Genomic DNA, 27,360 nt, shown 5'->3' with positions numbered 1-27,360 from the left:
CGAGCCGGAGCTGGGCGAGTTCTAGCGAACGCGTTGATTTCAGATTGGAACGCTGTATGTTGAATAGGATGAATAGGCCTTTTTGAAGGGTGTAATAGTTCATTTGCTTAGAATTAAAGTAGCGTATTATCCAGAATAACTGCAGTCCAGTTATTTGACAGATGAGAGACCGTTTTCATTGCATTGGTGACGTTTAAGAAATTAGGGTAAAATACAAACGTCTGTAGATAGCCATACAGTCAAAATATAGCCCAAAGGCCAGCAGATGGAGATATTGAGTCGTTTCAGTCAAAACAGCCTGAGAACGAAACTGTGCATTCCTCTAAAATGTTGAAATAAGGGCTGCGTGAAGCGGTTTTCAATAACTTTATTAAAACCAAATTGTGACAATGACCCGGAACAGTTAGAGAGCACACAACAGAAATAAATACCATCATACAGCGCTCATCGTCAAACAACAGGCGTATTACAGTTGGTTCTTTCAATTTTATTTCAGCAAGAAAAAAAGAATGGACATGCTATTGGCAGCAGAAATACACCATCATCATCATCAGGTACTGGGGTCAATGTGCCTAAATTACAGTATGCCACCTGCATTGACATGTGGAGTGAATGTGTGCATCTGAAATGGCACCCTATTCCCTATATAGTACACTACTTTTGATCAGGGCCATATGGGTTCTGGCCAAAAGTAGTGCACTATATAGTGAATAGGGTGCCATTTCAGACTCAAGCAAAGAGTTGACACTTCACTAGTAGCGCTGGTACATCTGGGCTGCGTCTCAATCCAGCACCTTGCCTCCTTCCCTTGTTGCCTAGTTTGATTCCTTCCTTATCGCAACAGATATGACAAGATAGATAAGACATAAGCAATGTGCTACAGTACTGTACTTAATATATCCAGCATGCCTTTTGGTAGACCATGCAGGTAGAGTTTTGTTTTTTTGCCATAATGCTTTCGTTGAACTCATCTATCCAGTCCTATCAGATCTGAATGGGGAAGGCAACAAGGAAACATGGAAGGAGACACTACTCTCAGATGAAGACACAGACCCTGGTAGAGGAGACACTGGTTGCTGCCTGTCTGTCTGCTTAGTCAAGGTCCATGTCAGGTCTTGGTTCGGTGGATTCCGTGGAGGGGGGGTTGCCTGTGCTGTCAGCGGTCCCCTCCTCGGTGCCCTCTGCTGGGGCTTTCTCCTGGCCGTTGACTGGTCCATTCTGCTCCCCTGCCTTGTCGTCCTTAGGCAGCTCCACCTTGGGCTTGGGCTTGGTCACGATGGGGTTGCAGGCAGAGTACAGCTCCTATTGAGGGGGAAGAGTGAATGTTACAAATAATTGTGCAAGCATATCATGGGATCATGTGCAAGTAATGTTGAGTTGGATAAGCAGAATGCTGGCATGCATTATTACAGTAGTAGAATGAGATTCATGACCAAAAGGCAATATTTACAGTAAAGCTTGGTTGCAAGCAATGTTCCCTCTAAACTAAGTCCCATGTAGCTCAGTTGGTAGAGCATGGCGCTTGCAACGCCAGGGTTATGGGTTCGTTTCCCACAGGGGGAAGTATGAAAATATGTATGAAAATGCACGCACTCACTAACTGTAAGTCGCTCTGGATAAGAGCGTCTGCTAAATGACTAAAATGTAAATGTAAACTGCGCTCTTGCGCGCTTCCTCCAGGACTGCAGCGCAGAAGAAATGCCATGCAGCGCAGAGACGCAAGAGATTGAACTTCACTGAGATCGCCCATTAGTTTCCACTATATAGACATCGTTTTTCTGTGATCTAATCAACATTGTATCAGCCCCTTTTCAATGCAACAAACCAAAACAAAATCTAACTTTGCAAGACTGAGTCTGTGATTTTGTTGTAGGCCGCGCCAGAGCGCAACGGAGTAGAATCCTATTGACTGGGGTAACGTTAGCCCTTTCAATCACCCGCGAGCTTTTCAGATCAGAGCGCAGAGCCGCGCGTGCGCACATTTGTTGATATTCTTTGCTAGTTAGCGAGTTATTAGCCCAGTTATTTAGAAGTATTGGTCAGCAAGCCCAGTCATATATAAGTATAGGTCAGCAATGTGGAGTTACTGCTTCCTACAAGAGCACATTTCAAGCTGTCTTTGAAAAGCCAGTCAGGTAAAAAGCTTATGTCTTAATTAAAGGGGCAGTGTAAATAAGCCAATAGGCAGAGGGGTAGCCTATTCGCTACTGTATGCTATATCATAGAAATCAAAAGCTATGTCCATGTGTAAATGTTATGGGATTTTCTCCATTGGTTTTGTTGGTAGGCATACATTATGCTCAAATAGCCACAACAGCCTATTGGCAACTGTCTAAAACTGTAAGGGTACAGCCTCAGTGTTCACTGTAAATGCACAACATTCTCACAACATTCAAGTTCCCGCTCACAATCCCTAAAATTTGCTCAGTGCCCCAAAAATGTTGAGGGAACATTGGTTGCAAGGTTGGGTAACACTTTACCAGAAGGGTCCCTACATAAGGACTTCATAACACATGAATGTTGAATTCATAAGCAGTAACCGCAAGTTGTTATTTTTGTTAGAATATCGTCAAACATCTCTCTGACCCTGACAGCAGACTAACCGTTAGTCCTGTAGTTATTCTAACCTTAGCTTTACCCTGTATCTCTCTGACCCTGACAGCAGACTAGCCGTTAGTACTGTAGTTATTCTAACCTTAGCTTTACCCTGTATCTCTCTGACCCTGACAGCAGACTAGCCGTTAGTCCTGTAGTTATTCTAACCTTAGCTTTACCCTGTATCTCTCTGACCCTGACAGCAGACTAGCCGTTAGTACTGTAGTTATTCTAACCTTAGCTTTACCCTGTATCTCTCTGACCCTGACAGCAGACTAGCCGTTAGTACTGTAGTTATTCTAACCTTAGCTTTACCCTGTATCTCTCTGACCCTGACAGCAGACTAGCCGTTAGTACTGTAGTTATTCTAACCTTAGCTTTACCCTGTATCTCTCTGACCCTGACAGCAGACTAGCCGTTAGTACTGTAGTTATTCTAACCTTAGCTTTACCCTGTATCTCTCTGACCCTGACAGCAGACTAGCCGTTAGTACTGTAGTTATTCTAACCTTAGCTTTACCCTGTATCTCTCTGACCCTGACAGCAGACTAGCCGTTAGTACTGTAGTTATTCTAACCTTAGCTTTACCCTGTATCTCTCTGACCCTGACAGCAGTCTAGCCGTTAGTACTGTAGTTATTCTAACCTTAGCTTTACCCTGTATCTCTCTGACCCTGACAGCAGTCTAGCCGTTAGTACTGTAGTTAGTACTGTGTGGGGCGGCAGGTAGCTTAGTGGTTAAGAGCGTTGTGCCAGTAACCGAAAGGTCGCTGGTTCTAATCCCCGAGCCGACTAGGTGAAAAATCTGTCGATGTGCCCTTGAGCAAGGCACTTAACCCTAATTGCTCCTGTAAGTCGCTCTGGATAAGAGCGTCTGCTAAATGTAAAAAAAAAAAAAAAAAAAAAAAAAAAAAAAAAAAAAAAAAAAAAATTAGTTATTCTAACCTTAGCTTTACCCTGTATCTCTCTGACCCTGACAGCAGACTAGCCGTTAGTACTGTAGTTATTCTAACCTTAGCTTTACCCTGTATCTCTCTGACCCTGACAGCAGACTAGCCGTTAGTACTGTAGTTATTCTAACCTTAGCTTTACCCTGTATCTCTCTGACCCTGACTAGCCGTTAGTACTGTAGTTATTCTAACCTTAGCTTTACCCTGTATCTCTCTGACCCTGACAGCAGACTAGCCGTTAGTACTGTAGTTATTCTAACCTTAGCTTTACCCTGTATCTCTCTGACCCTGACAGCAGACTAGCCGTTAGTACTGTAGTTATTCTAACCTTAGCTTTACCCTGTATCTCTCTGACCCTGACTAGCCGTTAGTCCTGTAGTTATTCTAACCTTAGCTTTACCCTGTATCTCTCTGACCCTGACAGCAGACTAGCCGTTAGTCCTGTAGTTATTCTAACCTTAGCTTTACCCTGTATCTCTCTGACCCTGACAGCAGACTAGCCGTTAGTCCTGTAGTTATTCTAACCTTAGCTTTACCCTGTATCTCTCTGACCCTGACAGCAGACTAGCCGTTAGTACTGTAGTTATTCTAACCTTAGCTTTACCCTGTATCTCTCTGACCCTGACTAGCCGTTAGTACTGTAGTTATTCTAACCTTAGCTTTACCCTGTATCTCTCTGACCCTGACAGCAGACTAGCCGTTAGTACTGTAGTTATTCTAACCTTAGCTTTACCCTGTATCTCTCTGACCCTGACAGCAGACTAGCCGTTAGTACTGTAGTTATTCTAACCTTAGCTTTACCCTGTATCTCTCTGACCCTGACTAGCCGTTAGTACTGTAGTTATTCTAACCTTAGCTTTACCCTGTATCTCTCTGACCCTGACTAGCCGTTAGTCCTGTAGTTATTCTAACCTTAGCTTTACCCTGTATCTCTCTGACCCTGACAGCAGACTAGCCGTTAGTCCTGTAGTTATTCTAACCTTAGCTTTACCCTGTATCTCTCTGACCCTGACAGCAGACTAGCCGTTAGTCCTGTAGTTATTCTAACCTTAGCTTTACCCTGTATCTCTCTGACCCTGACAGCAGACTAGCCGTTAGTACTGTAGTTATTCTAACCTTAGCTTTACCCTGTATCTCTCTGACCCTGACAGCAGACTAGCCGTTAGTACTGTAGTTATTCTAACCTTAGCTTTACCCTGTATCTCTCTGACCCTGACAGCAGACTAGCCGTTAGTACTGTAGTTATTCTAACCTTAGCTTTACCCTGTATCTCTCTGACCCTGACAGCAGACTAGCCGTTAGTACTGTAGTTATTCTAACCTTAGCTTTACCCTGTATCTCTCTGACCCTGACAGCAGACTAGCCGTTAGTACTGTAGTTATTCTAACCTTAGCTTTACCCTGTATCTCTCTGACCCTGACAGCAGACTAGCCGTTAGTCCTGTAGTTATTCTAACCTTAGCTTTACCCTGTATCTCTCTGACCCTGACAGCAGACTAGCCGTTAGTACTGTAGTTATTCTAACCTTAGCTTTACCCTGTATCTCTCTGACCCTGACAGCAGACTAGCCGTTAGTACTGTAGTTATTCTAACCTTAGCTTTACCCTGTATCTCTCTGACCCTGACAGCAGACTAGCCGTTAGTACTGTAGTTATTCTAACCTTAGCTTTACCCTGTATCTCTCTGACCCTGACAGCAGACTAGCCGTTAGTACTGTAGTTATTCTAACCTTAGCTTTACCCTGTATCTCTCTGACCCTGACTAGCCGTTAGTACTGTAGTTATTCTAACCTTAGCTTTAACCTGTATCTCTCTGACTAACAGTATTAGTAGTAGAGTAGTTAGTTAGCAGTACTGTAGTTAGTGGTAGAGTAGTTAGTTAGCAGTAGAGTAGTTAGTGGTAGAGTAGTTAACAGTACTGTAGTCAGTAGTAGTTAGTTAGCAGTACTGTAGTTAGTAGTAGAGTAGTTAGTGATAGTGTAGTTCGTTTGCAATACTGTAGTTAGTTAGCAGTAGAGTAGTTAGTTAGCAGTAGAGTAGTTATTTAGCAGTAGAGTAGTTAGCAGTAGAGCAGTTAGTTAGCAGTACTGTAGTTAGTAGTAGAGTAGTTAGTGATAGTGTAGTTCGTTTGCAATACTGTAGTTAGTTAGCAGTAGAGTAGTTAGTTAGCAGTAGAGTAGTTAGTTAGCAGTAGAGTAGTTATTTAGCAGTAGAGTAGTTATTTAGCAGTAGAGTAGTTAGCAGTAGAGCAGTTAGTGATAGTGTAGTTCGTTTGCAATACTGTAGTTAGTTAGCAGTAGAGTAGTTAGTTAGCAGTACTGTAGTTAGTTATCAGTAGAGCAGTTAGTTAGCAGTACTGTAGTTAGTAGTAGAGTAGTTAGTGATAGTGTAGTTCGTTTGCAATACTGTAGTTAGTTAGCAGTAGAGTAGTTAGTTATCAGTAGAGTAGTTAGTTATCAGTAGAGTAGTTAGCAGTACTGTAGTTAGTAGTAGAGTAGTTAGTGATAGTGTAGTTCGTTTGCAATACTGTAGTTAGTTAGCAGTAGAGTAGTTAGTTAGCAGTAGAGTAGTTAGCAGTAGAGTAGTTAGTTAGCAGTAGAGTAGTTAGTTATCAGTAGAGCAGTTAGTTAGCAGTACTGTAGTTAGTTATCAGTAGAGCAGTTAGTTAGCAGTACTGTAGTTAGTTATCAGTAGAGCAGTTAGTTAGCAGTACTGTAGTTAGTTATCAGTAGAGCAGTTAGTTAGCAGTACTGTAGTTAGTAGTAGAGTAGTTAGTTAGCAGTACTGTAGTTAGTAGTAGAGTAGTTAGTTAGCAGTACTGTAGTTAGTAGTAGAGTAGTTAGCAGTACTGTAGTTAGTAGTAGAGTAGTTAGCAGTACTGTAGTTAGTAGTAGAGTAGATAGTCTCACCTTAGTCTTGTCCTGTATCTCTCGGACTCTAACCGCAGGCTCCACAGTCAAGCTCAGTTTACTCTGTTGGTTCATCTTACTGTTCAGCCAGATCATGGCTTCATTCACCATCTTATCCACCTTGTTGATGTCTTCCTGGTCCAGATGGTCATACTGCTCCTCCTGGGGGATGGAAAGACAACCAAAGAAACCGTCTAACATACAGTACCAGTCAAATGTTTGGATACACCTACTCATTCCAGGGTTTTTCTTAATTTTTTAAATATTTTCTACATTGTGGAATAATAGTGAAGACATCTAAACTATGAAATAACACATATGGAATCATGTAGTAACCAAAAAAAAAGTGTTAAACAAATCAAAATATATATTTTATATTTGAGATTCTTCAAATAGCCACCCTTTGCCTTGATGATAGATTTGCACACTCTTGGCATTCTCTCAACCAGCTTCACGAGGTAGTCACCAGGAATGCATTTCAATTAACAGGTGTGCCTTCTTAAAAGTTTATTTGTGGAATTTCTTTCCTTCTTAATGCGTTTGAGCCAATCAGTTGTGTTGTGACAAGGTAGGGGGGGTTTACAGAAGATACAGAAGATTTGGTAAAAGACCAAGTCCATATTATGGCAAGAACAGCTCAAATAAGCAAAGAGCACAGTCCATCATTACTTTAAGACATGAAGGTCAGTCAATCCAGAAAATTTCAAGAACTTCGAAAGTTTCTTCAAGTGCAGTCGCAAAAACCATCAAGCGCTATGAAACTGGCTCTCATGAGGACCGCCACAGGAATGGAAGACCCAGAGTTACCTCTGCTGCAGAGGATAAGTTCATTAGAGTTACCAGCCTCAGAAATTGCAGCCCAAATAAATGCTTCACAGGGTTCAAAGAAAACCACTACTAACGGACACCAATAATAAGAAGAAACTTGCTTGGGCCAAGAAACACAAGCAATGGACATTAGACCGGTGGAAATCTGTCCTTTGTTCTGATGAGTCCAAATTTGAGAACACATTTTTTTTTCAACAGGACAATGACCCAACACACCTCCAGGCTGTCTAAGGGCTATTTGACCAAGAAGGAGAGTGATGGAGTGCTGCATTAGAAGACCTGGCCTCCACAATCACCCGACCTCAACCCAATTGCGATGGTTTGGGATGAGTTGGACCGCAGAATGAAGGAAAAGCAGCCAACAAGTGCTCAGCATATGTGGGAACTCATTCAAGACTGTTAGAAAAGCATTCCAGGTGAAGCTGGTTGAGATAACATAACTATTCTAGTGTATTCTCATTGTCTTATGTCAGATAGTGTGTCGATTCCGTCTGCACTGAGGGACGAGAGTTCTGACGTAAGGCAATGGTGTATTCTAGCATTAGCGACTGCACTATACTACATTTCTATTACTAGTAGTATTTCTAAGATTTCTCAGTCATACCTGCTCCTCCTGGGGTACGCAAAGAATAAAGATGTAGTCCATTGTAGCAAAGTGTGTAATAATAATAATAATAAATGTATATTACATCCATTTAGTAGCATAATACAATACACATTGTCATTCCTGAAATGCAAACATTGTCAACTTCTGTTTGTTTAATTGAATGATGTTTGTAGTTCTGTGGAGCCTACTGAGCATTATGATCCAAATGAATCTGATTATTTCTAGACCTCTGGAACCTTGGTTTTATAAGGGCAGTGGTACCTTGGTTTTATAAGCTTCAACGATCTTCATGTACATCTGGATCTGTTTCCCCATCTCATCGAAGGCTCTAGGTCTTTCTTCAGACTCCATGTACCTCTCCTGGATAGGCTGGCCCAGTTTCTGGAGACATCAGACAACACTTATGCCAGACACATTGGCTAATCCAACCCATTTCAACTGTGTTGAACTAGACTGAGGAGGAAGCTAGGCATTTTCAGATAGAGCGTCAGTGACACAGCAATGAAACTCATTTTTCAAACTTTGGTGACGCTACTTTCATCTGACTTTGTCGAAATGTAACACAAATTTGCAGAACACACAATTGAGTTGACAGGACTTTAACTCATAATGACAATTTAAAAACAACAAAAAAAGTAGGCATTGGCCTGAAACCCATGCTCTGCCAAGGTTTTCCAGCATACAACTTTGACCTACTACAGTAGCTATATTGGTCTATTGCACTTCAAACAATGTGTATGCAGGTTGCTTAGCATTCAAACCTTCTCAAACAGACTAGGTAACTTTAGCTAGCTAGCTACCTACCTAGCTAATCAAAATATCTGTTTAACCTCAGCTTGAATACCACCAGTTATCTACAGTAGCCTTGTTTTGTTCTCAGACACTTCTTATGGACTGGTAGCCTGTTGCCGGCCGCAGCAGCTGTGTTGTTGCCGAACAACAGGAGTTGCTCGACCCAGTTAAATAGAACTCTTGAGATTGGCCTTAAAATATGTAGCATTGTCAGAAATGCTACAAAAAGGTATGACATCGTTGTTAACGGAGGGAAACGAGCGATGAATTATATAAATGGAATAAAAACCGTTGCACCAACAAACTCAGTTAATCCGAATTATTTTACGTCAAAACGGTCACTTTATGGACGCTGTAGTCTCGCTTTAATCTGACGTCTAGAATTTGAGCTAGGTAGGCGCAGAAAATACTTTTAAAAACTGAATTGCTAACGACCCTGTTAAAAATCCGGTATGTGGTTCTCGGGAACGGCCGGACGGCTCATGGCGAGGAGTGTGTTGTAAACCTTCAATCAAGTTGATTTGTACATTTTCATCGACATTGGTGTCACATTGGCTTAGATATGATGGTAGGGAGATGATCTTCAACCAATCAAATCTATTTATAAAGCCTTTTTTTTACATCAGCAGATGTCACAAAGTGCTTATACAGAGAGAGACAGAGACACAGAGAGACACAGACAGACAGAAAGAAAACAGCAATGCATACCGGCGTGACTATAATGACAAAGGAAAGCATTACCTCAGACTAGGCTTAATCAGGGTCTGGGAAACTGGCCCATAGTGACAGTGCTTTACCTTCAGCTCGACCAGTTTGTCGATGTACTGTTGTTTAGGTTGGTCCTCTCCATCTTCATACAGCCAGTTCTCTGTGTCCTCCAGTTGTAACGACAGGACGTCCCGATCCTACACAGTCAAAACACAGGCATTAACATACAGCCAGTTCTCTGTGTCCTCCAGTTGTAACGACAGGATGTCCCGATCCTAACACAGTCAAAACACAGGCATTAACATACAGCCAGTTCTCTGTGTCCTCCAGTTGTAACGACAGGACGTCCCGATCCTACACAGTCAAAACACAGGCATTAACATACAGCCAGTTCTCTGTGTCCTCCAGTTGTAACGACAGGATGTCCCGATCCTACACAGTCAAAACACAGTCATTAACATACAGCCAGTTCTCTGTGTCCTCCAGTTGTAACGACAGGATGTCCCGATCCTACACAGTCAAAACACAGTCATTAACATACAGCCAGTTCTCTGTGTCCTCCAGTTGTAACGACAGGATGTCCCGATCCTACACAGTCAAAACACAGTCATTAACATACAGCCAGTTCTCTGTGTCCTCCAGTTGTAACGACAGGATGTCCCGATCCTAACACAGTCAAAACACAGGCATTAACATACAGCCAGTTCTCTGTGTCCTCCAGTTGTAACGACAGGATGTCCCGATCCTACACAGTCAAAACACAGTCATTAACATACAGCCAGTTCTCTGTGTCCTCCAGTTGTAACGACAGGATGTCCCGATCCTAACACAGTCAAAACACAGGCATTAACATACAGCCAGTTCTCTGTGTCCTCCAGTTGTAACGACAGGATGTCCCGATCCTAACACAGTCATTAACATACAGCCAGTTCTCTGTGTCCTCCAGTTGTAACGACAGGATGTCCCGATCCTAACACAGTCAAAACACAGGCATTAACATACAGCCAGTTCTCTGTGTCCTCCAGTTGTAACGACAGGATGTCCCGATCCTAACACAGTCAAAACACAGGCATTAACATACAGTCCTACAACAATCAAAGTCAACACACTGTCATTAACATGTTACAGAGAATACAATTCTGATATACAGTATTATAAAATCCTTTATATATATTGTTGTTAATGGGATACTTCAGGATTTTGGCAATGAGCCGTTTATCTACTTCCATGAGTTCATCTGACAATGGGGAAGTAGTTACAGGGAGGGCTTCATTGTCGAAATCCCAAAGTATCCCTTTAAGAAACATGTTTGTGTTTCATGGGCAGCTAATTTCAGACAAGCGTTGGAAGTACCACAGAAAGCCACAGAAAAAGCCACAGTACTCACAGCTTCACTGACAAATTTCTCCAGCCTGCCGTGCAGTTTGTCCCTCATGTCGTACACATACTCTTCCACGTAATTCTTAGCGTCGTTCCTCTCCTTCTCCAGCTTGTCCTGCATGATCATCTTACCCTGTGCAAACAAACAAATCAATAAACCACAGAACACTCTTCAAGCACTACTCAAAACAGAGAGAGAAACATGTAAAAGACAAGTGTATAGAACCAGCCGGATGAATACAATACAGAACGACAGAATAGACAGACAGAGAAATATAGATACCAAAGACACAGAGAGGATAGCAGTAAGGAGACACAAAACAATCCATAGATGTCAGATTTTTTAATTACCTCATTTTCTACAAAGAGGTTGAGCATGTCGATGGCCAGCTCCCACTGGGGGCTGTTCTCGATGGGAAGCTCCAGGACTTTTGTCTTGACTTTGGGCTTCTTGGCCTGGGGAGGCTGGTCAGACTTCTTCTTCTCTGTGGAGGTCTGGGGGGGGGAGATGAGAGGGAAACGGCATCATTAAGACTAAATATCCATAAAGTAGTGCTCTTCACTCCTGGTGAGCGTTTTTCAGCCTGCTCCTAGATGGGTTTGTTCTGTCTGGTCAGCTGGTCATTGGCAAGACAACACAAACTGATCTGGGACCAGGCTATTTGCTTTTGTCTAAGTCTATACAAACTGCCGTCCTCCAGGACAGAAAGTGCAGAACGCTACCATAAACGTCATGATCATAGATGTCAAATGTGTCACAACATAGACGGAATATTCACTGTTACCTCCATCTCCTCATTCTCTGACGTCTTCTTCTCCTCTTCTGCCTCGTTCTGTCCATCTCCTTGGGCCTTCGTCTCATCCTGGTCAGTCTGCATTTTGCCCTGCAGAGATGGCAGGGCACTTCATTAACACCACATCTCTGGCCAATGATAGGACAGACAGACATCCAGATAGCAGTGTCATCACAATATAGTACTGTACCTAACTGAAGCCCCTTGTCCTCAGGTTGTATGGTTTAATAGCACATTTGTTGGCCTATCTTTCAATGGACTTTCAAGTCAACTGTAATTGTCTGTGTAGTGAATCCTGACAAAGACACTTAGGTAAAACAAATCCTACATTCAAATTGAATGAATATTATTATTAACAATCACCTCTTCCTCCTTCTCTGGTGTTGCCTGCTGTTCTGTGTCCATGGGCTCCTCTCCCTCCTCTGTCTTCTGGACCTCCACCAGAGAGGCTGAGGAGACGCTGAAGATGCCGTGGATGTTGACCCTCACCTTCACCTTGACCTTAGAGCTCTCCCCAGACGCCTGGGGTACCACCTTCTGGATCACAAACTGACCTGGAGGAGAGGACACAGGAAATAAGGTGGTAATGGCACACAGACGGTACATTTCACAGGAAATACTGATGACACACTGGGATATACTTTATAAGGGGAAACTTGCATTACAGACACTTGACAAAAACGGTTATACATTTGTTTTAATACAACAACAAAAAAATCAATGGGCAAGTCAATGATAAGTTTCATATTGCAAACTGTAGTCCACAGGCCTTTTCGAAAAGATAATGCTGCTAGGATGCATGGACTGACTACGTTTCTATAGAAGACACTGTTTGCAGAGAGAGAACAGGACCCACAGGTGCGTGGTTCATAGTGGATTCAATGCAGTGTACATACCTATGGTGGGGTCGGGGTACGGCAGCTCTTTGGGGGTGTTGTAGTAGGCTTCCAGAGAGAAAGGCTCCCTCCGGTAGAAAGTCAACACTTTGGAGAAGGGTGCAGCATGGTTCTTTGGGAATACCTCGCAGTCGCTACAATGGACAACACGCATAAACAGTCTAGTTTATTAGCAGTAAAATAACTACAATGAAGCCATCCCACAAAAAATCTATCAAATCAATCGTGATTATAAACCAAAGATATGTATTGTAGTTTACCTCAAGCCTTCCTCTGCAGCAGAGTTCCATTTCAGAGAGATGGGGTAAGCAACTGCATCTGTGATGGAGAACTCACGCACTTTGAATGCAGGGGACAGGATTGCACACTGAGGAGGCAGACAGGGGATATTCTTAGCAGGAAGGCAAACCATTATTCCATCACCATATCTCAGTAGAAATCAACAATGAATTAGGACCTACTGGTAAGAATGACAGCAATAAACGTTGGAATCATGATCATTACTACTCCAAAATTGACATGTAATAGTAAATAAGCGTTTGGAGGCTAACTTTTGTATTCTTATCTACATTTGCTGTGCAAGCAAATCCTGGATGTCCAAAGGGTATTTTAAGGTCAGGAGGGGGGGAAACAGAGCAAGACCATCAGACCTGCAGGGCACATCCTCTGGCCACAGCCTCATCAGCATTCAGGGTGGTGCTCAGCTCCTTCCCAAAGAATTTGCTGATCCTCTCTTTGACAGACGGGATACGGGAGGCCCCTCCCACTATTTCCACCGCATAGATGTCCTCCTTCTTAAGCTCTGATTGGACAGGAACCAGGAAGAAAGGCACCAATCAGAACTGACAGTCACTGACATAACTCAATGCTATAAAGACAACACTCAATGCTCAATGTTATACACAAAGATAAATTCTGTACTGAGATTCAAGCAAGTTATATGCAAACCTACGATACTCACTGGCTTGCTCCATCAGGTTGTGCAGCGGTGCCTCCACTCTGGCCAGAACGTCAGCACACATCTCCTCAAACTGACCCCTAGAAATTTTTTCGAAAATACAGATGCAGAATCATAATTTGATCACCCTGTTGTTGCAGGGAACGTATTTGTAGTGTATTCAAGGTTTAAAAACGCTTCTAAAGTTTGTAATTTCCAATTTAAAATGTCAGACTTGATTTGCCCTAACTAAAAAAAAATATCAACCCCTACAAAAATATTCATTAATTATAATGTTGCTGCAAGATTATTTACCTGCCTTGACAAACTGGTCAAATAAGTTCCTACATATGTATGCATCGTCAACATGCAATTTCTGTGATAAAGCCATTCGATTTCAAGGACCACAATGCGTTCTAAGGTGTCACTAAACTTGCAATATAACTCATTTGGTAATTTCATCACAGACAAAAAATAATAACTAATATCTAGTACTGTAGATCATGTAAGACTCTTAACTGTTGAACACATTAAGGACCACATCAAGAAGGTGCTCAATTGCGATAACAACAATCTCATAGACTACAAAACACTATACCTGTTGAGTTTCCCGGAGACGTCAATGTCGTTCATAAAGCACTCGATGTTGAGGGGCAGGTCTGAGGAGTTGGCGCTCATCAGCTTCTTGAGTTTCTCACACTCCTGGTAGAGCCTGACCAGAGCCCTGGGCTTGGTCTTCACGTCCAGCTTGTACTTCTTCCCAAACTCCTCACAGAAGTGTCTCACCAGCATCTCGTCAAAGTCCTTCCCGCCCAGCTCCGGGTCGCAGGCCGTCGCAAGGATCTGAGGGGGGGAAGAAATGGTATTACAAAATATGAAAAACGAATTATGAGGGCTGGGAGTTTTTCCTGAGCCCATGTGACCTGACCAGAACAACTCTGGGCCCTAGAGCACTTGTTTTGTTTAATAGCCAAGAGGTTATTGAAGTTGTCTGTAACTCCTTCGTGGACATTTCAGTAAAAAATGTAATTTCGTAGAATCAGCATGACCCACATAGCCTCCTGATAAAAGACACCCACCTTCAGCTTGCCTTTGTTGAAGGCACAGACAGAGGTCTGGTATCCAGAGTGTCCAATGTCTACAAACACCACAATCCTGGGCTTCTCCTCTGGTGCAGGGAGGTCCTGCTTGTAGATCCCATACGCCAACGCCACTGGAAGGAAGATATGTATAATCATTATTAATTATGAAACAGCAAATCGCCTTAATATCAAATAAGATGTGGTTGAGTTAAATAGTTACAGTAACTCTGTTAGGGGTCAACACAGCTCTCCCCATACCTGCAGTTGTCTCATTCATGAGCCTCAGACAGTTGAGTCCAGCGATCTGTGCTGCGTCCACCACTGATCTCCTCTCTGCGTCCGTGTAGTAGCAGGGGACCTGGGGAGGATGACATAGGCTGTGATTAGCCAGCAGGCATAAAAACTGAACCAAATTGTTTTTCATATCTGGTCTTTAGTGTAACTGTTCCAAACTCAGTTTTACATATGACCAAATTCCTGGTCTTTATAGTAAAGCGTAGCGCCCAGTGCACACTAGCACACTGCAGATTGATACTCACAGAGACAACGCAATCAGCCACGGGTTTCTTCAGTGCATGCTCAGCTGTCTCCTTCATCTTGGTCAGAAGCATGGCAGTGACCTGCTCAATGCTGAACACCTTCTCCTCCTCCATGTACATCACCTAAAGGACACACAGACACCAGTTGTCATTGTAAAGTATTGCTTGATTGATTTTAGGGTTCACACAGGTAGAGTACAATACAGAATAACACATGAAAGTATTATACGGCAAAGACAGACAGATACACAACCAATATCTATGTTGATTACAGATTAGACAAGGATGATGAGTAATCTATCTGGCACTCAAAGGGACCCATCTCTCCATTAGGCCAATTAATATATTCCCCACCCTTTTAACCAGATCTAATCTTCATGGTTTTCTCTCCTTACCTTGATGCCAGTGGTGCCCGAAGGCATCTGTGCCAGGTCGTAAACCAGGCTGGATTTCAAACTCTGGATGTACGGATCATAGAACGCCCGGCCATGAAATCTCTTGAACCCTTGGACTGTGTTCTTGCAGTTTGTGACGACCTGATTTGGGATTAACGGGGAAAGAACATGATGCATTATGCAAAATAAATAATTATCTCACATTAAAAAGTACTTTAATGATTTGCTACCTAATGGGGAAGGAGCAATTAGTAATTATGGAACAGTTGAAATCCCTGATCAAATACTTTAGATATAAAAAGACTGGCAAAATTGACCCCATGGATTTATTTAGGGTCCTTTGAGGGCATGAATGCATAATGATTTTCTCTTCTGTTTTTAATAGTTCCATCGGGTAATTAAATATTGGCCTGGATATGAAATCCCTATTTCTATGCATAAGCAGAAAACCATAGAACTTGCTAGAAGATTCACACTCAACGTGTCACTAGTCAAATAAATTATCAAGTAGAGGTCGCCCTCTCAAAACATACCTGGCTTTTAGCAGCTGCACCAATAGATCGATTCCGCGGTCCAAATGACACGCATGCTCTGAAAGAATGACAGCGGAATAAACATCAGTAAAATGCTTGTCTGTTTTCACGGGTCTCTCCATAATAAGATAACAGCGCTAGCTAGTATAACACAGTAGCATTAAATTGCCAATCTAAATGTGTTTTATTAGCTGGCTAGTAATACAAATCAGAATACACATGATTCCTATGAACAAGTCCACTGATGTCAAGAAATTGCAGGCCTCCTCCCAGTCGCATTCATGCGCCCATTCATACTTTATTGAAAAATGAACCCCTTGAAAGGGGGGGACAACAATTAACCCCCATTGTCTTCGAAAACACTCAAGATGTTACGTGAGGAATGTAAGTTAAGGTTTCAAAAGTCAAATGACGTAACGTTTAATTGGTAAAATAGCTAACAGAGTACAACGATTGCTCGTTTTTACAAGTCATGGGTTGATCGGTCTAGCTAGCAATAACATTCACGTGTTGTGTTGCAACGCTTGACGTTAACTAGCGAGTTGCTCGGCTAGGCTAATGTTAGCCCGCTAGCTTGTTAGCGCACCTCCCTTGTCTGTCGCGCTGTCAAGGCCACAAAATGTGTTCCCATCCCTCTATTTTCTCAATCACTTTAGAGGCAAACTGGTTGAAAATTACAATTCACACCAAATAGGATAAGCCACACCAAATATAAATGTCACTTACGGTGTACATCGATCGCTGTATTCATTGGCTACAGTTTCTATTCCTCCGGCTCGAGCTACCGCTACATAGCAGTTCAGGAAACCGACGTCGAATCCTACCACAGACATCTTCGCGAAATGTTACTCAATAAACAGATAATACTAGGGAAAAAGCACAATATAGGCTAACAGTTAACTCCTAAATATAACAGACAAGACCGCAAACTGAATGTATCAATATACGTTCTGGTTTAATTCATTATCCCTCCCTAGTTCCATGAAGCTGCAACTGCGTGCGCTACTAGCCGGCAAATCGTTGATGCCTACGAACAAGCCGACTTCAACATGGAGGTCAGGATAACAGTCCCATGGGCAGGACCGCAAAGGTCTCGGAAACCACAACCCATAGGCGGACCATTTCAACATTGTGAGAGGCAACGCGGATGTGTAGAGAGACTAGCACAGGAAAGGTATGTTCATGCTATCTGGGTTCATTCTATGGACCGTTCTGGATTAAATGTGACAAATTATTCCAAAAATACAAAATGTATTGAATTAGATACTTTTTTTTTTTTTTTTTTTTTTTTTTACATTAAATGTTATGGTAAATATAACTCATGAAATACTCAATGTTCATCATCTGGTGAGTTAGAAAGAAAATGGTTATCTTAATGTCTAGAACTACAATGGCATTAAACTTTTGTTTCTTGCTTGATATTAATGCTCTTGTATTCTACTTTTTATTATGTAGATGTGACCTGATATTGCCCACACCACTGCTTGTGACAACATACGTCAATATTTTATATAGACCTGTTAGCCGGTGTAAATTTGTGTTGAGCAGTAACCTCATTGCTGTGTAATATTGTTTTGTAACTTTACACTAACACTAAGTGACAAATGACGGGTCATTCTCATTTATACCTCAGGCTAAAGATGGCAAATCATTAACCCCAAATATCCAGGTAAGGCAGTATCAAACAGAGGAAAAAATAACACTTTTCTGATAAATATCATCTTTATTGACGAAACATACAGTGAAGGTTTAAACAGGAATAGACAAAGTAGCATGATGAAAGGTTTCACTCTTCATTCTTGTAGTCGGCAGCGACCTTCCTCTTTCCTTCTGAGTGGACATGGTTTCCCCAGGTGTAGGTCAGGTACATGCAGATCATTGCTGGAAAAGAAGAACCGGAGAAGATAGGTTAGCGACTGAAAACAGGGATGTGGCTTGGGAGGCATACACTGAAAGATACATTTCAGTACTTGGGAGGCATGTACTGAAAGATACATGTTTAGTTAGGCCATTTAAACATGCAAAGAGTCAGGAATTTTAACAATGGGCAGACAGAAATTGTAACGGGAGGTCTTTACAGTGTGCCTCAGAGCACCACTCTCGTAGACTAAGTCGCAATGGACATGGCTTTCGGAAGCACAACAGTAGTCTAAAAGCTTCTACACATCTATCCAACTACAGTGAACAGACTACACACTGGGAAGATTATTTCAGCCGTCTACAGACGGTTAGGTAGGTTGTAGTTGAATAGCTATGTAGAGGCCTTAATATCCACGTGTTCATTACCTACATGAGGCCTAGCCCAATATTAGACCTCAAATTAATAAAGACGAGGTCTATGGGCATTCCATAGTGACAGTGTGCGAGATAAGTAATGGTCCAATGACTACCTGCTAGCAGCATGTGTCCCACGTCCCAAGCTACATCCATAAAAATCGGTAGAACGGTTCCAATTGGAGAATCACCGTTTGTGTCGCCGAGCAGTGAACAAGAAACGATTAAATCCAGTTTAGATACAACCCCCTGCCCAAATCAAAACCTACTACGGATGCCAATGTTGTGCTGGCTTTGCAGGCACGTTTCCTCTACTTCCCGTCGGAGGCAGCATGGTGCCCATATTGGGAGGCTGATGAAGACAAACAGGTGTGAAATAGACCGGTGTGCGGACAAAGTGAGAATACAACATGGAATCCATGTTTGGTTTTGATTTGGGGAGGGGGGTAGCGTCTAAACTGGATTTAATAGTTTCTCGTTCACTGCTCGGCGATGCAAACAGTGATTCTCCAACCGGAACCGTTCTACCGATTGTGGATGTAGCGTCGGACGTGGGACACGCTGCTAGCAGGTAGTCATTGGACCATTACTTATTTTGCACGCTGTCACTATGGAATGCCCATAGACCTTGTCTTATTAACTAATTAAATCAGTGGTCTAATATTGGGCTACATGAGGCCATATTTATCAGGACTAGAGCAAATTTGAAAATGAGAAAAAAATATAACTCCAGAATATGGATGGAGATGTTTGATAACGGGGAATTATCCTGCATAGTTCTTCCCAGAAAGCAACGTCTAAACTCTGGGAGTACTTACGGGGGGCAACTTTGAAGACGGATGATGTGAATCGTCTCCAGACGTTGGGGATTCCTTTAGAGAAGTAGTTGGGGAAAGCCCTCTGCTCGAAGGGGGACAGACTGTAGGTAATCACATGCCTGATCTTGGCCAAATCCCCAAAGTGACGACCCATGGTGTCTAGAGAGGAGTATCGATGAGGAAAAAGGTGCAGTAGTTTAGATTGTGCAATGCAGTCGTCACACAACTAACGTTAATGGCATTAATGCAATGTGCATCTTGCCTGATGACAAACTGAACTATTCAGCTGTTTTAAGTTCGCTACATACTTCAGTCTGAGACTACCATTGTTTGTGGTGATGACAAAACGAGAGGTGTTTTACAAAACAAAGTCATCAGCGATTCCACCAATCAAGAGTATCAATTACTAATTTTTTTAAATGCCGTTTTACCCACGGGTATTCTGGCTCTGGCCCAATCCATCGGTTTCTGGGGACCAATCAAAACGGTTAGAATGCGTTTGCATTCTAGAAATCGTCGGGGAGGTACTCAGATCCAGACTCATTGCGGAGAAGAAACTAACTTCTGTGGGCGTGGCTTAGCGTTTGGCCCGGAGCAAGGAGTTTGGGTAGCCAGGCAACTGTGCATCTCCTCTTCTTAAGAAAATGGCAAACATGACAGCCAGCCAGTCTTCCACAATAGTAGCCAGAATATATTCTGATCCTACGATTGCTTATAGCTGCACTGGGGTCAGACAGGCTTCCTGTTTAGATTAATACACAGCGGAGCCGGCGCAAGATATGGCTCAAAATGTACCTCAATCCAGATTGAGCGACTGCTAGTTTTTCTGGAAAACTACCCTTTTTGTCTTCATGCTAGGTAGCAGAAGCCACAGCAGCCATTTTGGAATGGCAGTGTCAGCCAATCAGCTCCTTTGTTGTTCCAATGCGAAGTGCCATTCCATAATGGCTACTGCTAGCTAGCACGAGGACGAAAACAGCAGTTTACTTAAACTAGCAGTCATTCAATCCTCTCAGTGTAACAGTTGGGATAATGGGACAATTCTGAGTAAAATGCAATTTTTCATCCTTGGATTGAGGTACACTACATGACCAAAAGTATGTGGACACCAGCTTGTCAAACATCTCATTCCAAAATCATGGGCATTAATATGGAGTTGGTCCCCCCTTTGCTGCTATAACAGCATCCACTCTTCTGGGAAGGCTTTCCACTAGATGTTGGAACATTGCTGCGTGGACTTGCTTCCATTCAGCCACAAGAGTATTAGTGAGGTTGGGCACTGATGTTGGTAATTAATGTTTATCCTGGCTCGCAGTCGGCATTCCAATTCATCCCAAAGGTGTTCGATGGGGTTGAGGGCAGGGCTCTGTGCAGGCCAGTCAAGTTCTCCCGCACCAATCGACAAAGCATTTTTGTATGGACCTTGCTTTGTGCACAGGGGCATTGTCATGCTGAAACAGGAAAGGGCCTTCCCCAAACTGTTGCCACAAAGTTGGAAGCACAGAATCGTCTAGAATGTCATTGTATGCTGTAGCGTTAAGATGTCCCTTCACTAGAACTAAGGGGCCTAGCCCAAATCATGAAAAACAACCCAGACCATTATTCCTCCTCCACCAAACTTTACAGTTGGCACTATGCAGTCGGGCAGGTAACGTTCTCCTGGCATCCAAACAACCCAGATTCGTCCGTCAGACTGCCAGATAGTGAAGAGTGATTCATCACTCCAGAGAACGCGTTTCCACTGCTCCAGAGTCCAATGGCGGCGAGCTTTACACCACTCCAGCCGACGCTTGGAATTGAGCATGGTGATCTTAGGCTTGTGTGCGGCTGCTTGGCCACGGAAACCCATTTCATGAAGCTCCAGACGAACAGTTATTGTGCTGACATTGCTTCCAGAGGCAGTTTGGAACTTGGTAGTGAGCGTTGTAACCGCGCGCTTCAGCACTCGGCGGGCCTCTTCTGTGAGCTTGTGTGGCCTACCACGTCGCGGCTGAGCCATTGTTGCTCCTAGACGTTTCCACTTCACAATAACGGCACTTACAGTTGACCGGGGAAGCTCTAGTAGGGCAGAAATTTGACGAACTGACTTGTTGGAAAGGTGGCATCCTATGACGGTGCCACGTTGAAAATCACTGAGCAACTTCAGTAAGGTCATTCTACTGCCAATCTTTGTCTATGGAGATAACATGGCTCTGTGCTCGATTTTATACACCAGTCAGCAATGGGTGTGGCTGAAATAGCCGAATCCACTCATTTTAAGGGGTGTCCACATACACTATTTATACAAAAGTGCAGTTGTAAGTCGGAACCTATGCTGGCTACTACAATAGACAAGTCATGTAATCATATTTCTAAAAAGAAAATGAGTTATAATAATAATAATAATAATATAATAATAATATGCCATTTAGCAGACGCTTTTATCCAAAGCGACTTACAGTCATGTGTGCATACATTTTTACGTATGGGTGGTCCCGGGGATCGAACCCACTACCCCTGGCGTTACAAGCGTTATAGTTGTAAGTAAAAATGCACAATGTCAATAGACTGGATTAGAAATGTTTAAACGTGATACCTTAATTTCCAAGCACAACTGGATGGCAAACATTACATTAGCCAAGTTATCGTCAACACCAAACATTCGATGACATCTGTCACCCAGTGATACTACGACACGTAAACTCGTGTCTGACAGATAATAGAAAATATGAAGGCGATAAAACCTATCTAGCAAGTTAGAAAATGAGATTGTACAAGAGTGAGGGCAAACGGGGGTAACCGGCTAGCCAGTACAAGTAGCTAACGTGAAGACCTTGCTTGACATTCACGCCACTATTTAAAAGGTGTGTAATGGCACGATACTCTTATTTCGTAAAATCTCAAGAACACACTGATATGACACCTGTACAGGTGATTAAAATTGTCAAATGAATCACAAAACCTTAAACGTTCAGTATCTCTTACCGTACTGCTTCTCAAGACACGGGTTAATTGAGGTTGATATCGTTGCTGCTCTTCTTCTTCAGTGGGGTTTATCGGCGGTTGGCATCCAACGTTATAGTGCATTACCGCCACCTACTGTACTGGAGTGTGGGCGAGAGACACGGATAAACTAAATCCTAACTGCCAGCCCAGTTGCTCTTAAAAAAGATAACAAAATATTTGAGACTATATCTAATGACGTTCTACTCAATATATACTCTTTAAACTAATGTCCTGTATCCCCTTCTCCCTCATACTAGATCTCATCCTCTCTCTTTCCCTCTGATACTGCCCACACTGTAGCAATACATGCTCCACGGTCTCTGTTTCCTGGCAATAATTACACTTTCCTGTGGGATGCTTTCCTATCACATATAATGTCTTATTCAACTGGCTGTGTCCCACCCTTAATCTTGTAAGAATAGCCTCCTCTCTTCTGTCCCTTCCTGCCGTCCTCCCCTCCCCAACTTTCCTCTGTACTTGAAATAAATGCCTTCCCTTATTATTTCTATTCCACTGCTCCTGCCATCTCTGCACCATCACTGTATATATAAGGCCTTTTTGCCTCTGCCTTGCTCATGGAAACTTCAACATCAACATCCCCACTACTAAGTGCTTGTTTAGCCAGTACATCTACTGCCTCGTTCCCCTCCACCCCCACATGGGCTGGGACCCAAGTCAATCTTATCTGTATACCCATCTGTCAAATCAAATCAAATCAAATCAAATTTTATTGGTCACATGCGCCGAATACAACAGGTGCAGACATTACAGTGAAATGCTTACTTACAGCCCTTAACCAACAGTGCATTTATTTTAAACAAAAAAAGTAAGAATAAAACAACAACAAAAAAAGTGTTGAGAAAAAAAGAGCAGAAGTAAAATAAAGTGACAGTAGGGAGGCTATATATACAGGGGGGTACCGTTGCAGAGTCAATGTGTGGGGGCACCGGCTAGTTGAGGTAGTTGAGGTAATATGTACATGTGGGTAGAGTTAAAGTGACTATGCATAAATACTTAACAGAGTAGCAGCAGCGTAAAAAGGATGGGGTGGGGGGGCAGTGCAAATAGTCTGGGTAGCCATGATTAGCTGTTCATGAGTCTTATGGCTTGGGGGTAGAAGCTGTTGAGAAGTCTTTTGGACCTAGACTTGGCACTCCGGTACCGCTTGCCGTGCGGTAGCAGAGAGAACAGTCTATGACTAGGGTGGCTGGAGTCTTTGACAATTTTGAGGGCCTTCCTCTGACACCGCCTGGTATAGAGGTCCTGGATGGCAGGAAGCTTTTCCCCAGTGATGTACTGGGCCGTACGCACTACCCTCTGTAGTGCCTTGCGGTCAGAGGCCAAGCAGTTGCCATACCAGGCGGTGATGCAACCAGTCAGGATGCTCTCGATGGTGCAGCTGTATAATTTTTTGAGGATCTGAGGACCCATGCCAAATCTTTTTAGTCTCCTGAGGGGGAATAGGCTTTGTCGTGCCCTCTTCACGACTGTCTTGGTGTGTTTGGACCATGATAGTTCGTTGGTGATGTGGACACCAAGGAACTTGAAGCTCTCAACCTGTTCCACTACAGCCCCGTCGATGAGAATGGGGGCGTGCTCAGTCCTCTTTTTTTTTCCTGTAATCCACAATCATCTCCTTTGTCTTGGTCACGTTGAGGGAGAGGTTGTTGTCCTGGCACCACACGGCCAGATCTCTGACCTCCTCCCTATAGGCTGTCTCATCGTTATCGGTGATCAGGCCTACCACTGTTGTGTCGTCGGCAAACTTAATGATGGTGTTGGAGTCGTGCCTGGCCATGCAGTCATGGGTGAACAGAGAGTACAGGAGACTGAGCACGCACCCCTGAGGGGCCCCCGTGTTGAGGATCAGTGTGGCAGATGTGTTGTTACCTACCCTTACCACCTGGGGGCGGCCCGTCAGGAAGTCCAGGATCCAGTTGCAGTGGGAGGTGTTTAGTCCCAGGATCCTTAGCTTAGTGATGAGCTTAGAGGGCACTATGGTGTTGAATGCCATGGGTTTGTAGCGTTGTCGCTGCTCTGGTTCGCTGAGCTATGATAAGAAGCTCTGGATTGGTTCAACGTCTTGCAGAAATTGCCTTAAGTAACTTCCATTCTTTTTTCTTCTTCTATGTTATAATGGCGGTCCACAAACCAACGTTAAAGGTGCATGCTGCCACCTACAGTGCTGGAGTGTGTGGTCAATCACGGTTTACCACATGTCTAAATCGAACCCACAACCCTGGCGTTGCAAGCACCATGCTCTACCAACTGAGCTACACGGGACTATAGGCAGTTACAACATGTCTAAACCCTCCTACCTAACTCATTATTTCTGAGAAAATAAAAATGGGGGGGTTGGGGTAAGGGGGGGTAGAAGGATTACTTTATCCTATCCCAGGTATTCCTTAAAGATGCGAGCTTCAACTGGAAGCCAGTGGAGTGTGCGGAGGAGCGGGGTGACGTGAGAGAACTTGGGAAGGTTGAACACCAGGCGGGCTGCAGCATTCTGGATGAGTTGTAGGGGTTTAATGGCACAGGCAGGGAGCCCAGCCAACAGCGAGTTGCAGTAATCTAGACGGGAGATGACAAGTGCCTGGATTAGGACCTGTGCCGCTTCCTGTGTAAGGCAGGGTCGTACTCTCCGAATGTTGTAGAGCATGAACCTACAGGATCGGGTCACCGCCTTGATGTTAGCGGAGAACGACAGGGTGTTGTCCAGGGTCACGCCAAGGCTCTTCGCACTCTGGGAGGAGGACACAACGGAGTTGTCAACCGGGATGGCGAGATCATGGAACGGGCAGTCCTTCCCCGGGAGGAAGAGCAGCTCCGTCTTGCCAAGGTTCAGCTTGAGGTGGTGATCCGTCATCCATACTGATATGTCTGCCAGACATGCAGAGATGCGATTAGCCACCTGGTTATCAGAAGGGGGAAAGGAGAAGATTAGTTGTGTATCGTCAGCGTAGCAATGATAGGAGAGGCCATGTGAGGATATGACAGAGCCAAGTGACTTGGTGTATAGCGAGAATAGGAGAGGGCCTAGAACTGAGCCCTGGGGGACACCAGTGGTGAGAGCACGTGGTACGGAGACAGCTTCTCGCCACGCCACTTGGTAGGAGCGACCGGTCAGGTAGGACGCAATCCAAGAGTGAGCTGCGCCGGAGATGCCCAGCTCGGAGAGGGTGGAGAGGAGGATCTGATGGTTCACAGTATCAAAGGCAGCAGACAGGTCTAGAAGGATAAGAGCAGAGGAGAGAGAGTTAGCTTTAGCAGTGCGGAGAGCCTCCGTGACACAGAGAAGAGCAGTCTCAGTTGAATGACCAGTCTTGAAACCTGACTGGTTTGGATCAAGAAGGTCATTCTGAGAGAGATAGCAAGAGAGTTGGCTAGAGACGGCACGCTCAATAGATTTGGAGAGAAAAGAAAGAAGGGATACTGGTCTGTAGTTGTTGACATCAGAGGGATCGAGTGTTGGTTTTTTGAGAAGGGGTGCAACTCTCGCTCTCTTGAAGACGGAAGGGACATAGCCAGCGGTCAAGGATGAGTTGATCAGCGAGGTGAGGTAGGGGAGAAGGTCACCGGAGATGGTCTGGAGAAGAGAGGATAGGGTCAAGCGGGCAGGTTGTTGGGCGGCCTGCCGTCACAAGTCGCATGATTTTATCTGGAGAGAGAGGGGAGAAAGAAGTCAAAGCATAGGGTAGGGCAGTGTGAGCAGGACCAGCAGTGTCATTTGGCTTAACAAACGAGGATCAGCAGGGAGGAGAATGTGGCAAAGAGCTTCCTAGGGTTAGAGGAAGATGCTTGGAATTTAGAGTGGTAGAAAGTGACCTTAGCAGCAGAAACAGATGAAGAAAATGTAGAGAGGAGGGAGTGAAAAGATGCCAGGTCCGCAGGGAGTCTAGTTTTCTTCAATTTCCGCTCAGCTGCCCGGAGCTCTGTTCTGTGAGCTCGCAATGAGTCATCAAGCCACGGAGCTGGAGGGGAGGACCGAGCCGGCCGGGAGGATAGGGGACATAGAGAGTCAAAGGATGCAGAAAGGGAGGAGAGGAGGGTTGAGGAGGCAGAATCAGGAGATTGGAGGGAGAAGGATTGAGCAGAGGGAAGAGATGATAGGATGGAAGAGGAGAGAGTAGCGGGAGAGAGAGAGCGAAGGTTGCGACGGCGCATTACCATCTGTGTAGGGGCAGAGTGAGTAGTGTTGGAGGAGAGCGAGAGAGAGAAGGATACAAAGTAGTGGTCGGAGACATGGAGGGGAGTTGCAGTGAGATTAATAGAAGAACAGCATCTAGTAAAGATGAGGTCAAGCGTATATACTCTCCTGAGTGGCGCAGTGGTCTAAGGCACTGCATCGCAGTGCTAGCTGTGCCACTAGAGATCCTGGTTCGAATCCAGGCTCTGTCGTAGCCGGCCGCGACCGGGAGACCCATGGGGCGGCGCACAATTGGCCCAGCGTCGTCCAGGGTAGGGGAGGGAATGGCCGGCAGGGATGTAGCTCAGTTGGTAGAGCATGGCGTTTGCAACGCCAGGGTTGTGGGTTCGATTCCCACGGGGGGCCAGTATGAAAAATGGTATGCACTAACTGTAAGTCGCTCTGGATAAGAGCGTCTGCTAAATGACTAAAATGTAAATGTAAATGTATTGCCTGCCTTGTGAGTAGGGGGGGACGGTGAGAGGGTGAGGTCAAAAGAGGAGAGGAGTGGAAAGAAGGAGGCAGAGAGAAATGAGTCAAATGTAGACGTGGGGAGGTTGAAATCCCCCAGAACTGTGAGGGGTGAGCCATCCTCAGGAAAGGAGCTTATCAAGGCGTCAAGCTCATTGATGAACTCTCCAAGGGAACCTGGAGGGCGATAGATGACAAGGATATTAAGCTTAAATGGGCTAGTGACTGTGACAGCATGGAATTCAAATGAGGAGATAGACAGATGGGTTAGGGGAAAAATTGAGAATGTCCACTTGGGAGATATGAGGATTCCTGTGCCACCACCCCGCTGACCAGATGCTCTCGGGGTATGCGAGAACACATGGTCAGACGAGGAGAGAGCAGTAGCAGTAGCAGTGTTTTCAGTGGTAATCCATGTTTCCGTCAGCGCCAAGAAGTCGAGGGATTGGAGGGTAGCATAGGCTGGGATGAAGTCTGCCTTGTTGGCAGCAGAACGGCAGTTCCAGAGGCTGCCTGAGACCTGGAACTCCAGGTGAGTGGTGCGTGCAGGGACCACCAGGTTAGAGAGGCAGCAGCCACGCGGTGTGAGGCGTTTGTGTAGCCTGTGCGGAGAGGAGAGAACAGGGATAGGCAGAGGCATAGTTGACAGGCTGCAGCAAATGGCTACAATAATGCAGAGGAGATC

The 27,360-nt window shown here is 44.2% G+C and overlaps 2 protein-coding genes across 12 annotated transcripts; both read right to left on the bottom strand.

Annotated features, from left to right (window-relative positions):
- Positions 1-352: 352 nt before the first annotated feature.
- LOC311104715 (heat shock 70 kDa protein 4-like) lies at positions 353-16,992 on the bottom strand. Of its 11 annotated transcripts, none has more exons than XR_014610172.1 (20): positions 16,668-16,992; positions 15,942-15,999; positions 15,409-15,549; positions 15,014-15,136; positions 14,733-14,832; positions 14,472-14,605; positions 13,991-14,235; positions 13,408-13,493; positions 13,106-13,257; positions 12,716-12,822; positions 12,456-12,589; positions 11,923-12,113; positions 11,551-11,649; positions 11,117-11,260; positions 10,773-10,898; positions 9,475-9,582; positions 8,147-8,266; positions 6,451-6,612; positions 736-1,302; positions 353-635 (listed from the first exon to the last, which is right to left on the bottom strand). XR_014610172.1 is itself a non-coding variant. In XM_084146599.1 (19 exons), exons 1-19 carry the CDS (start codon positions 16,772-16,774, stop codon positions 1,093-1,095), a joined length of 2,547 nt encoding a protein of 848 aa, XP_084002725.1. In that variant the 5' UTR covers positions 16,775-16,992; the 3' UTR covers positions 353-1,092. The 11 variants fall into 11 exon arrangements, 5 of the variants coding, with proteins under 5 accessions (XP_084002725.1, XP_084002727.1, XP_084002729.1 ...); XR_014610173.1 differs by having other exon boundaries at positions 13,417-13,493; XR_014610174.1 differs by having other exon boundaries at positions 749-1,302; positions 13,417-13,493.
- Positions 16,993-17,650: 658 nt separating this feature from the next.
- On the bottom strand, positions 17,651-22,308 carry LOC311105049 (cytochrome b-c1 complex subunit 8-like). The gene is made up of 3 exons (XM_084147037.1): positions 21,998-22,308; positions 19,034-19,192; positions 17,651-17,822 (listed from the first exon to the last, which is right to left on the bottom strand). Exons 2-3 carry the CDS (start codon positions 19,185-19,187, stop codon positions 17,728-17,730), a joined length of 249 nt encoding a protein of 82 aa, XP_084003163.1. The 5' UTR covers positions 19,188-19,192; positions 21,998-22,308; the 3' UTR covers positions 17,651-17,727.
- Positions 22,309-27,360: the final 5,052 nt, after the last annotated feature.

This window comes from Coregonus lavaretus (assembly GCF_964263955.1).
Source record: "Coregonus lavaretus genome assembly, chromosome: 29".
NCBI classification, from domain to species: Eukaryota; Metazoa; Chordata; class Actinopteri; order Salmoniformes; family Salmonidae; genus Coregonus; species Coregonus lavaretus.
The sequence above is the reverse complement of the archived record's forward strand: the minus strand, read 5'-3'. Positions and strand labels throughout refer to the sequence as shown.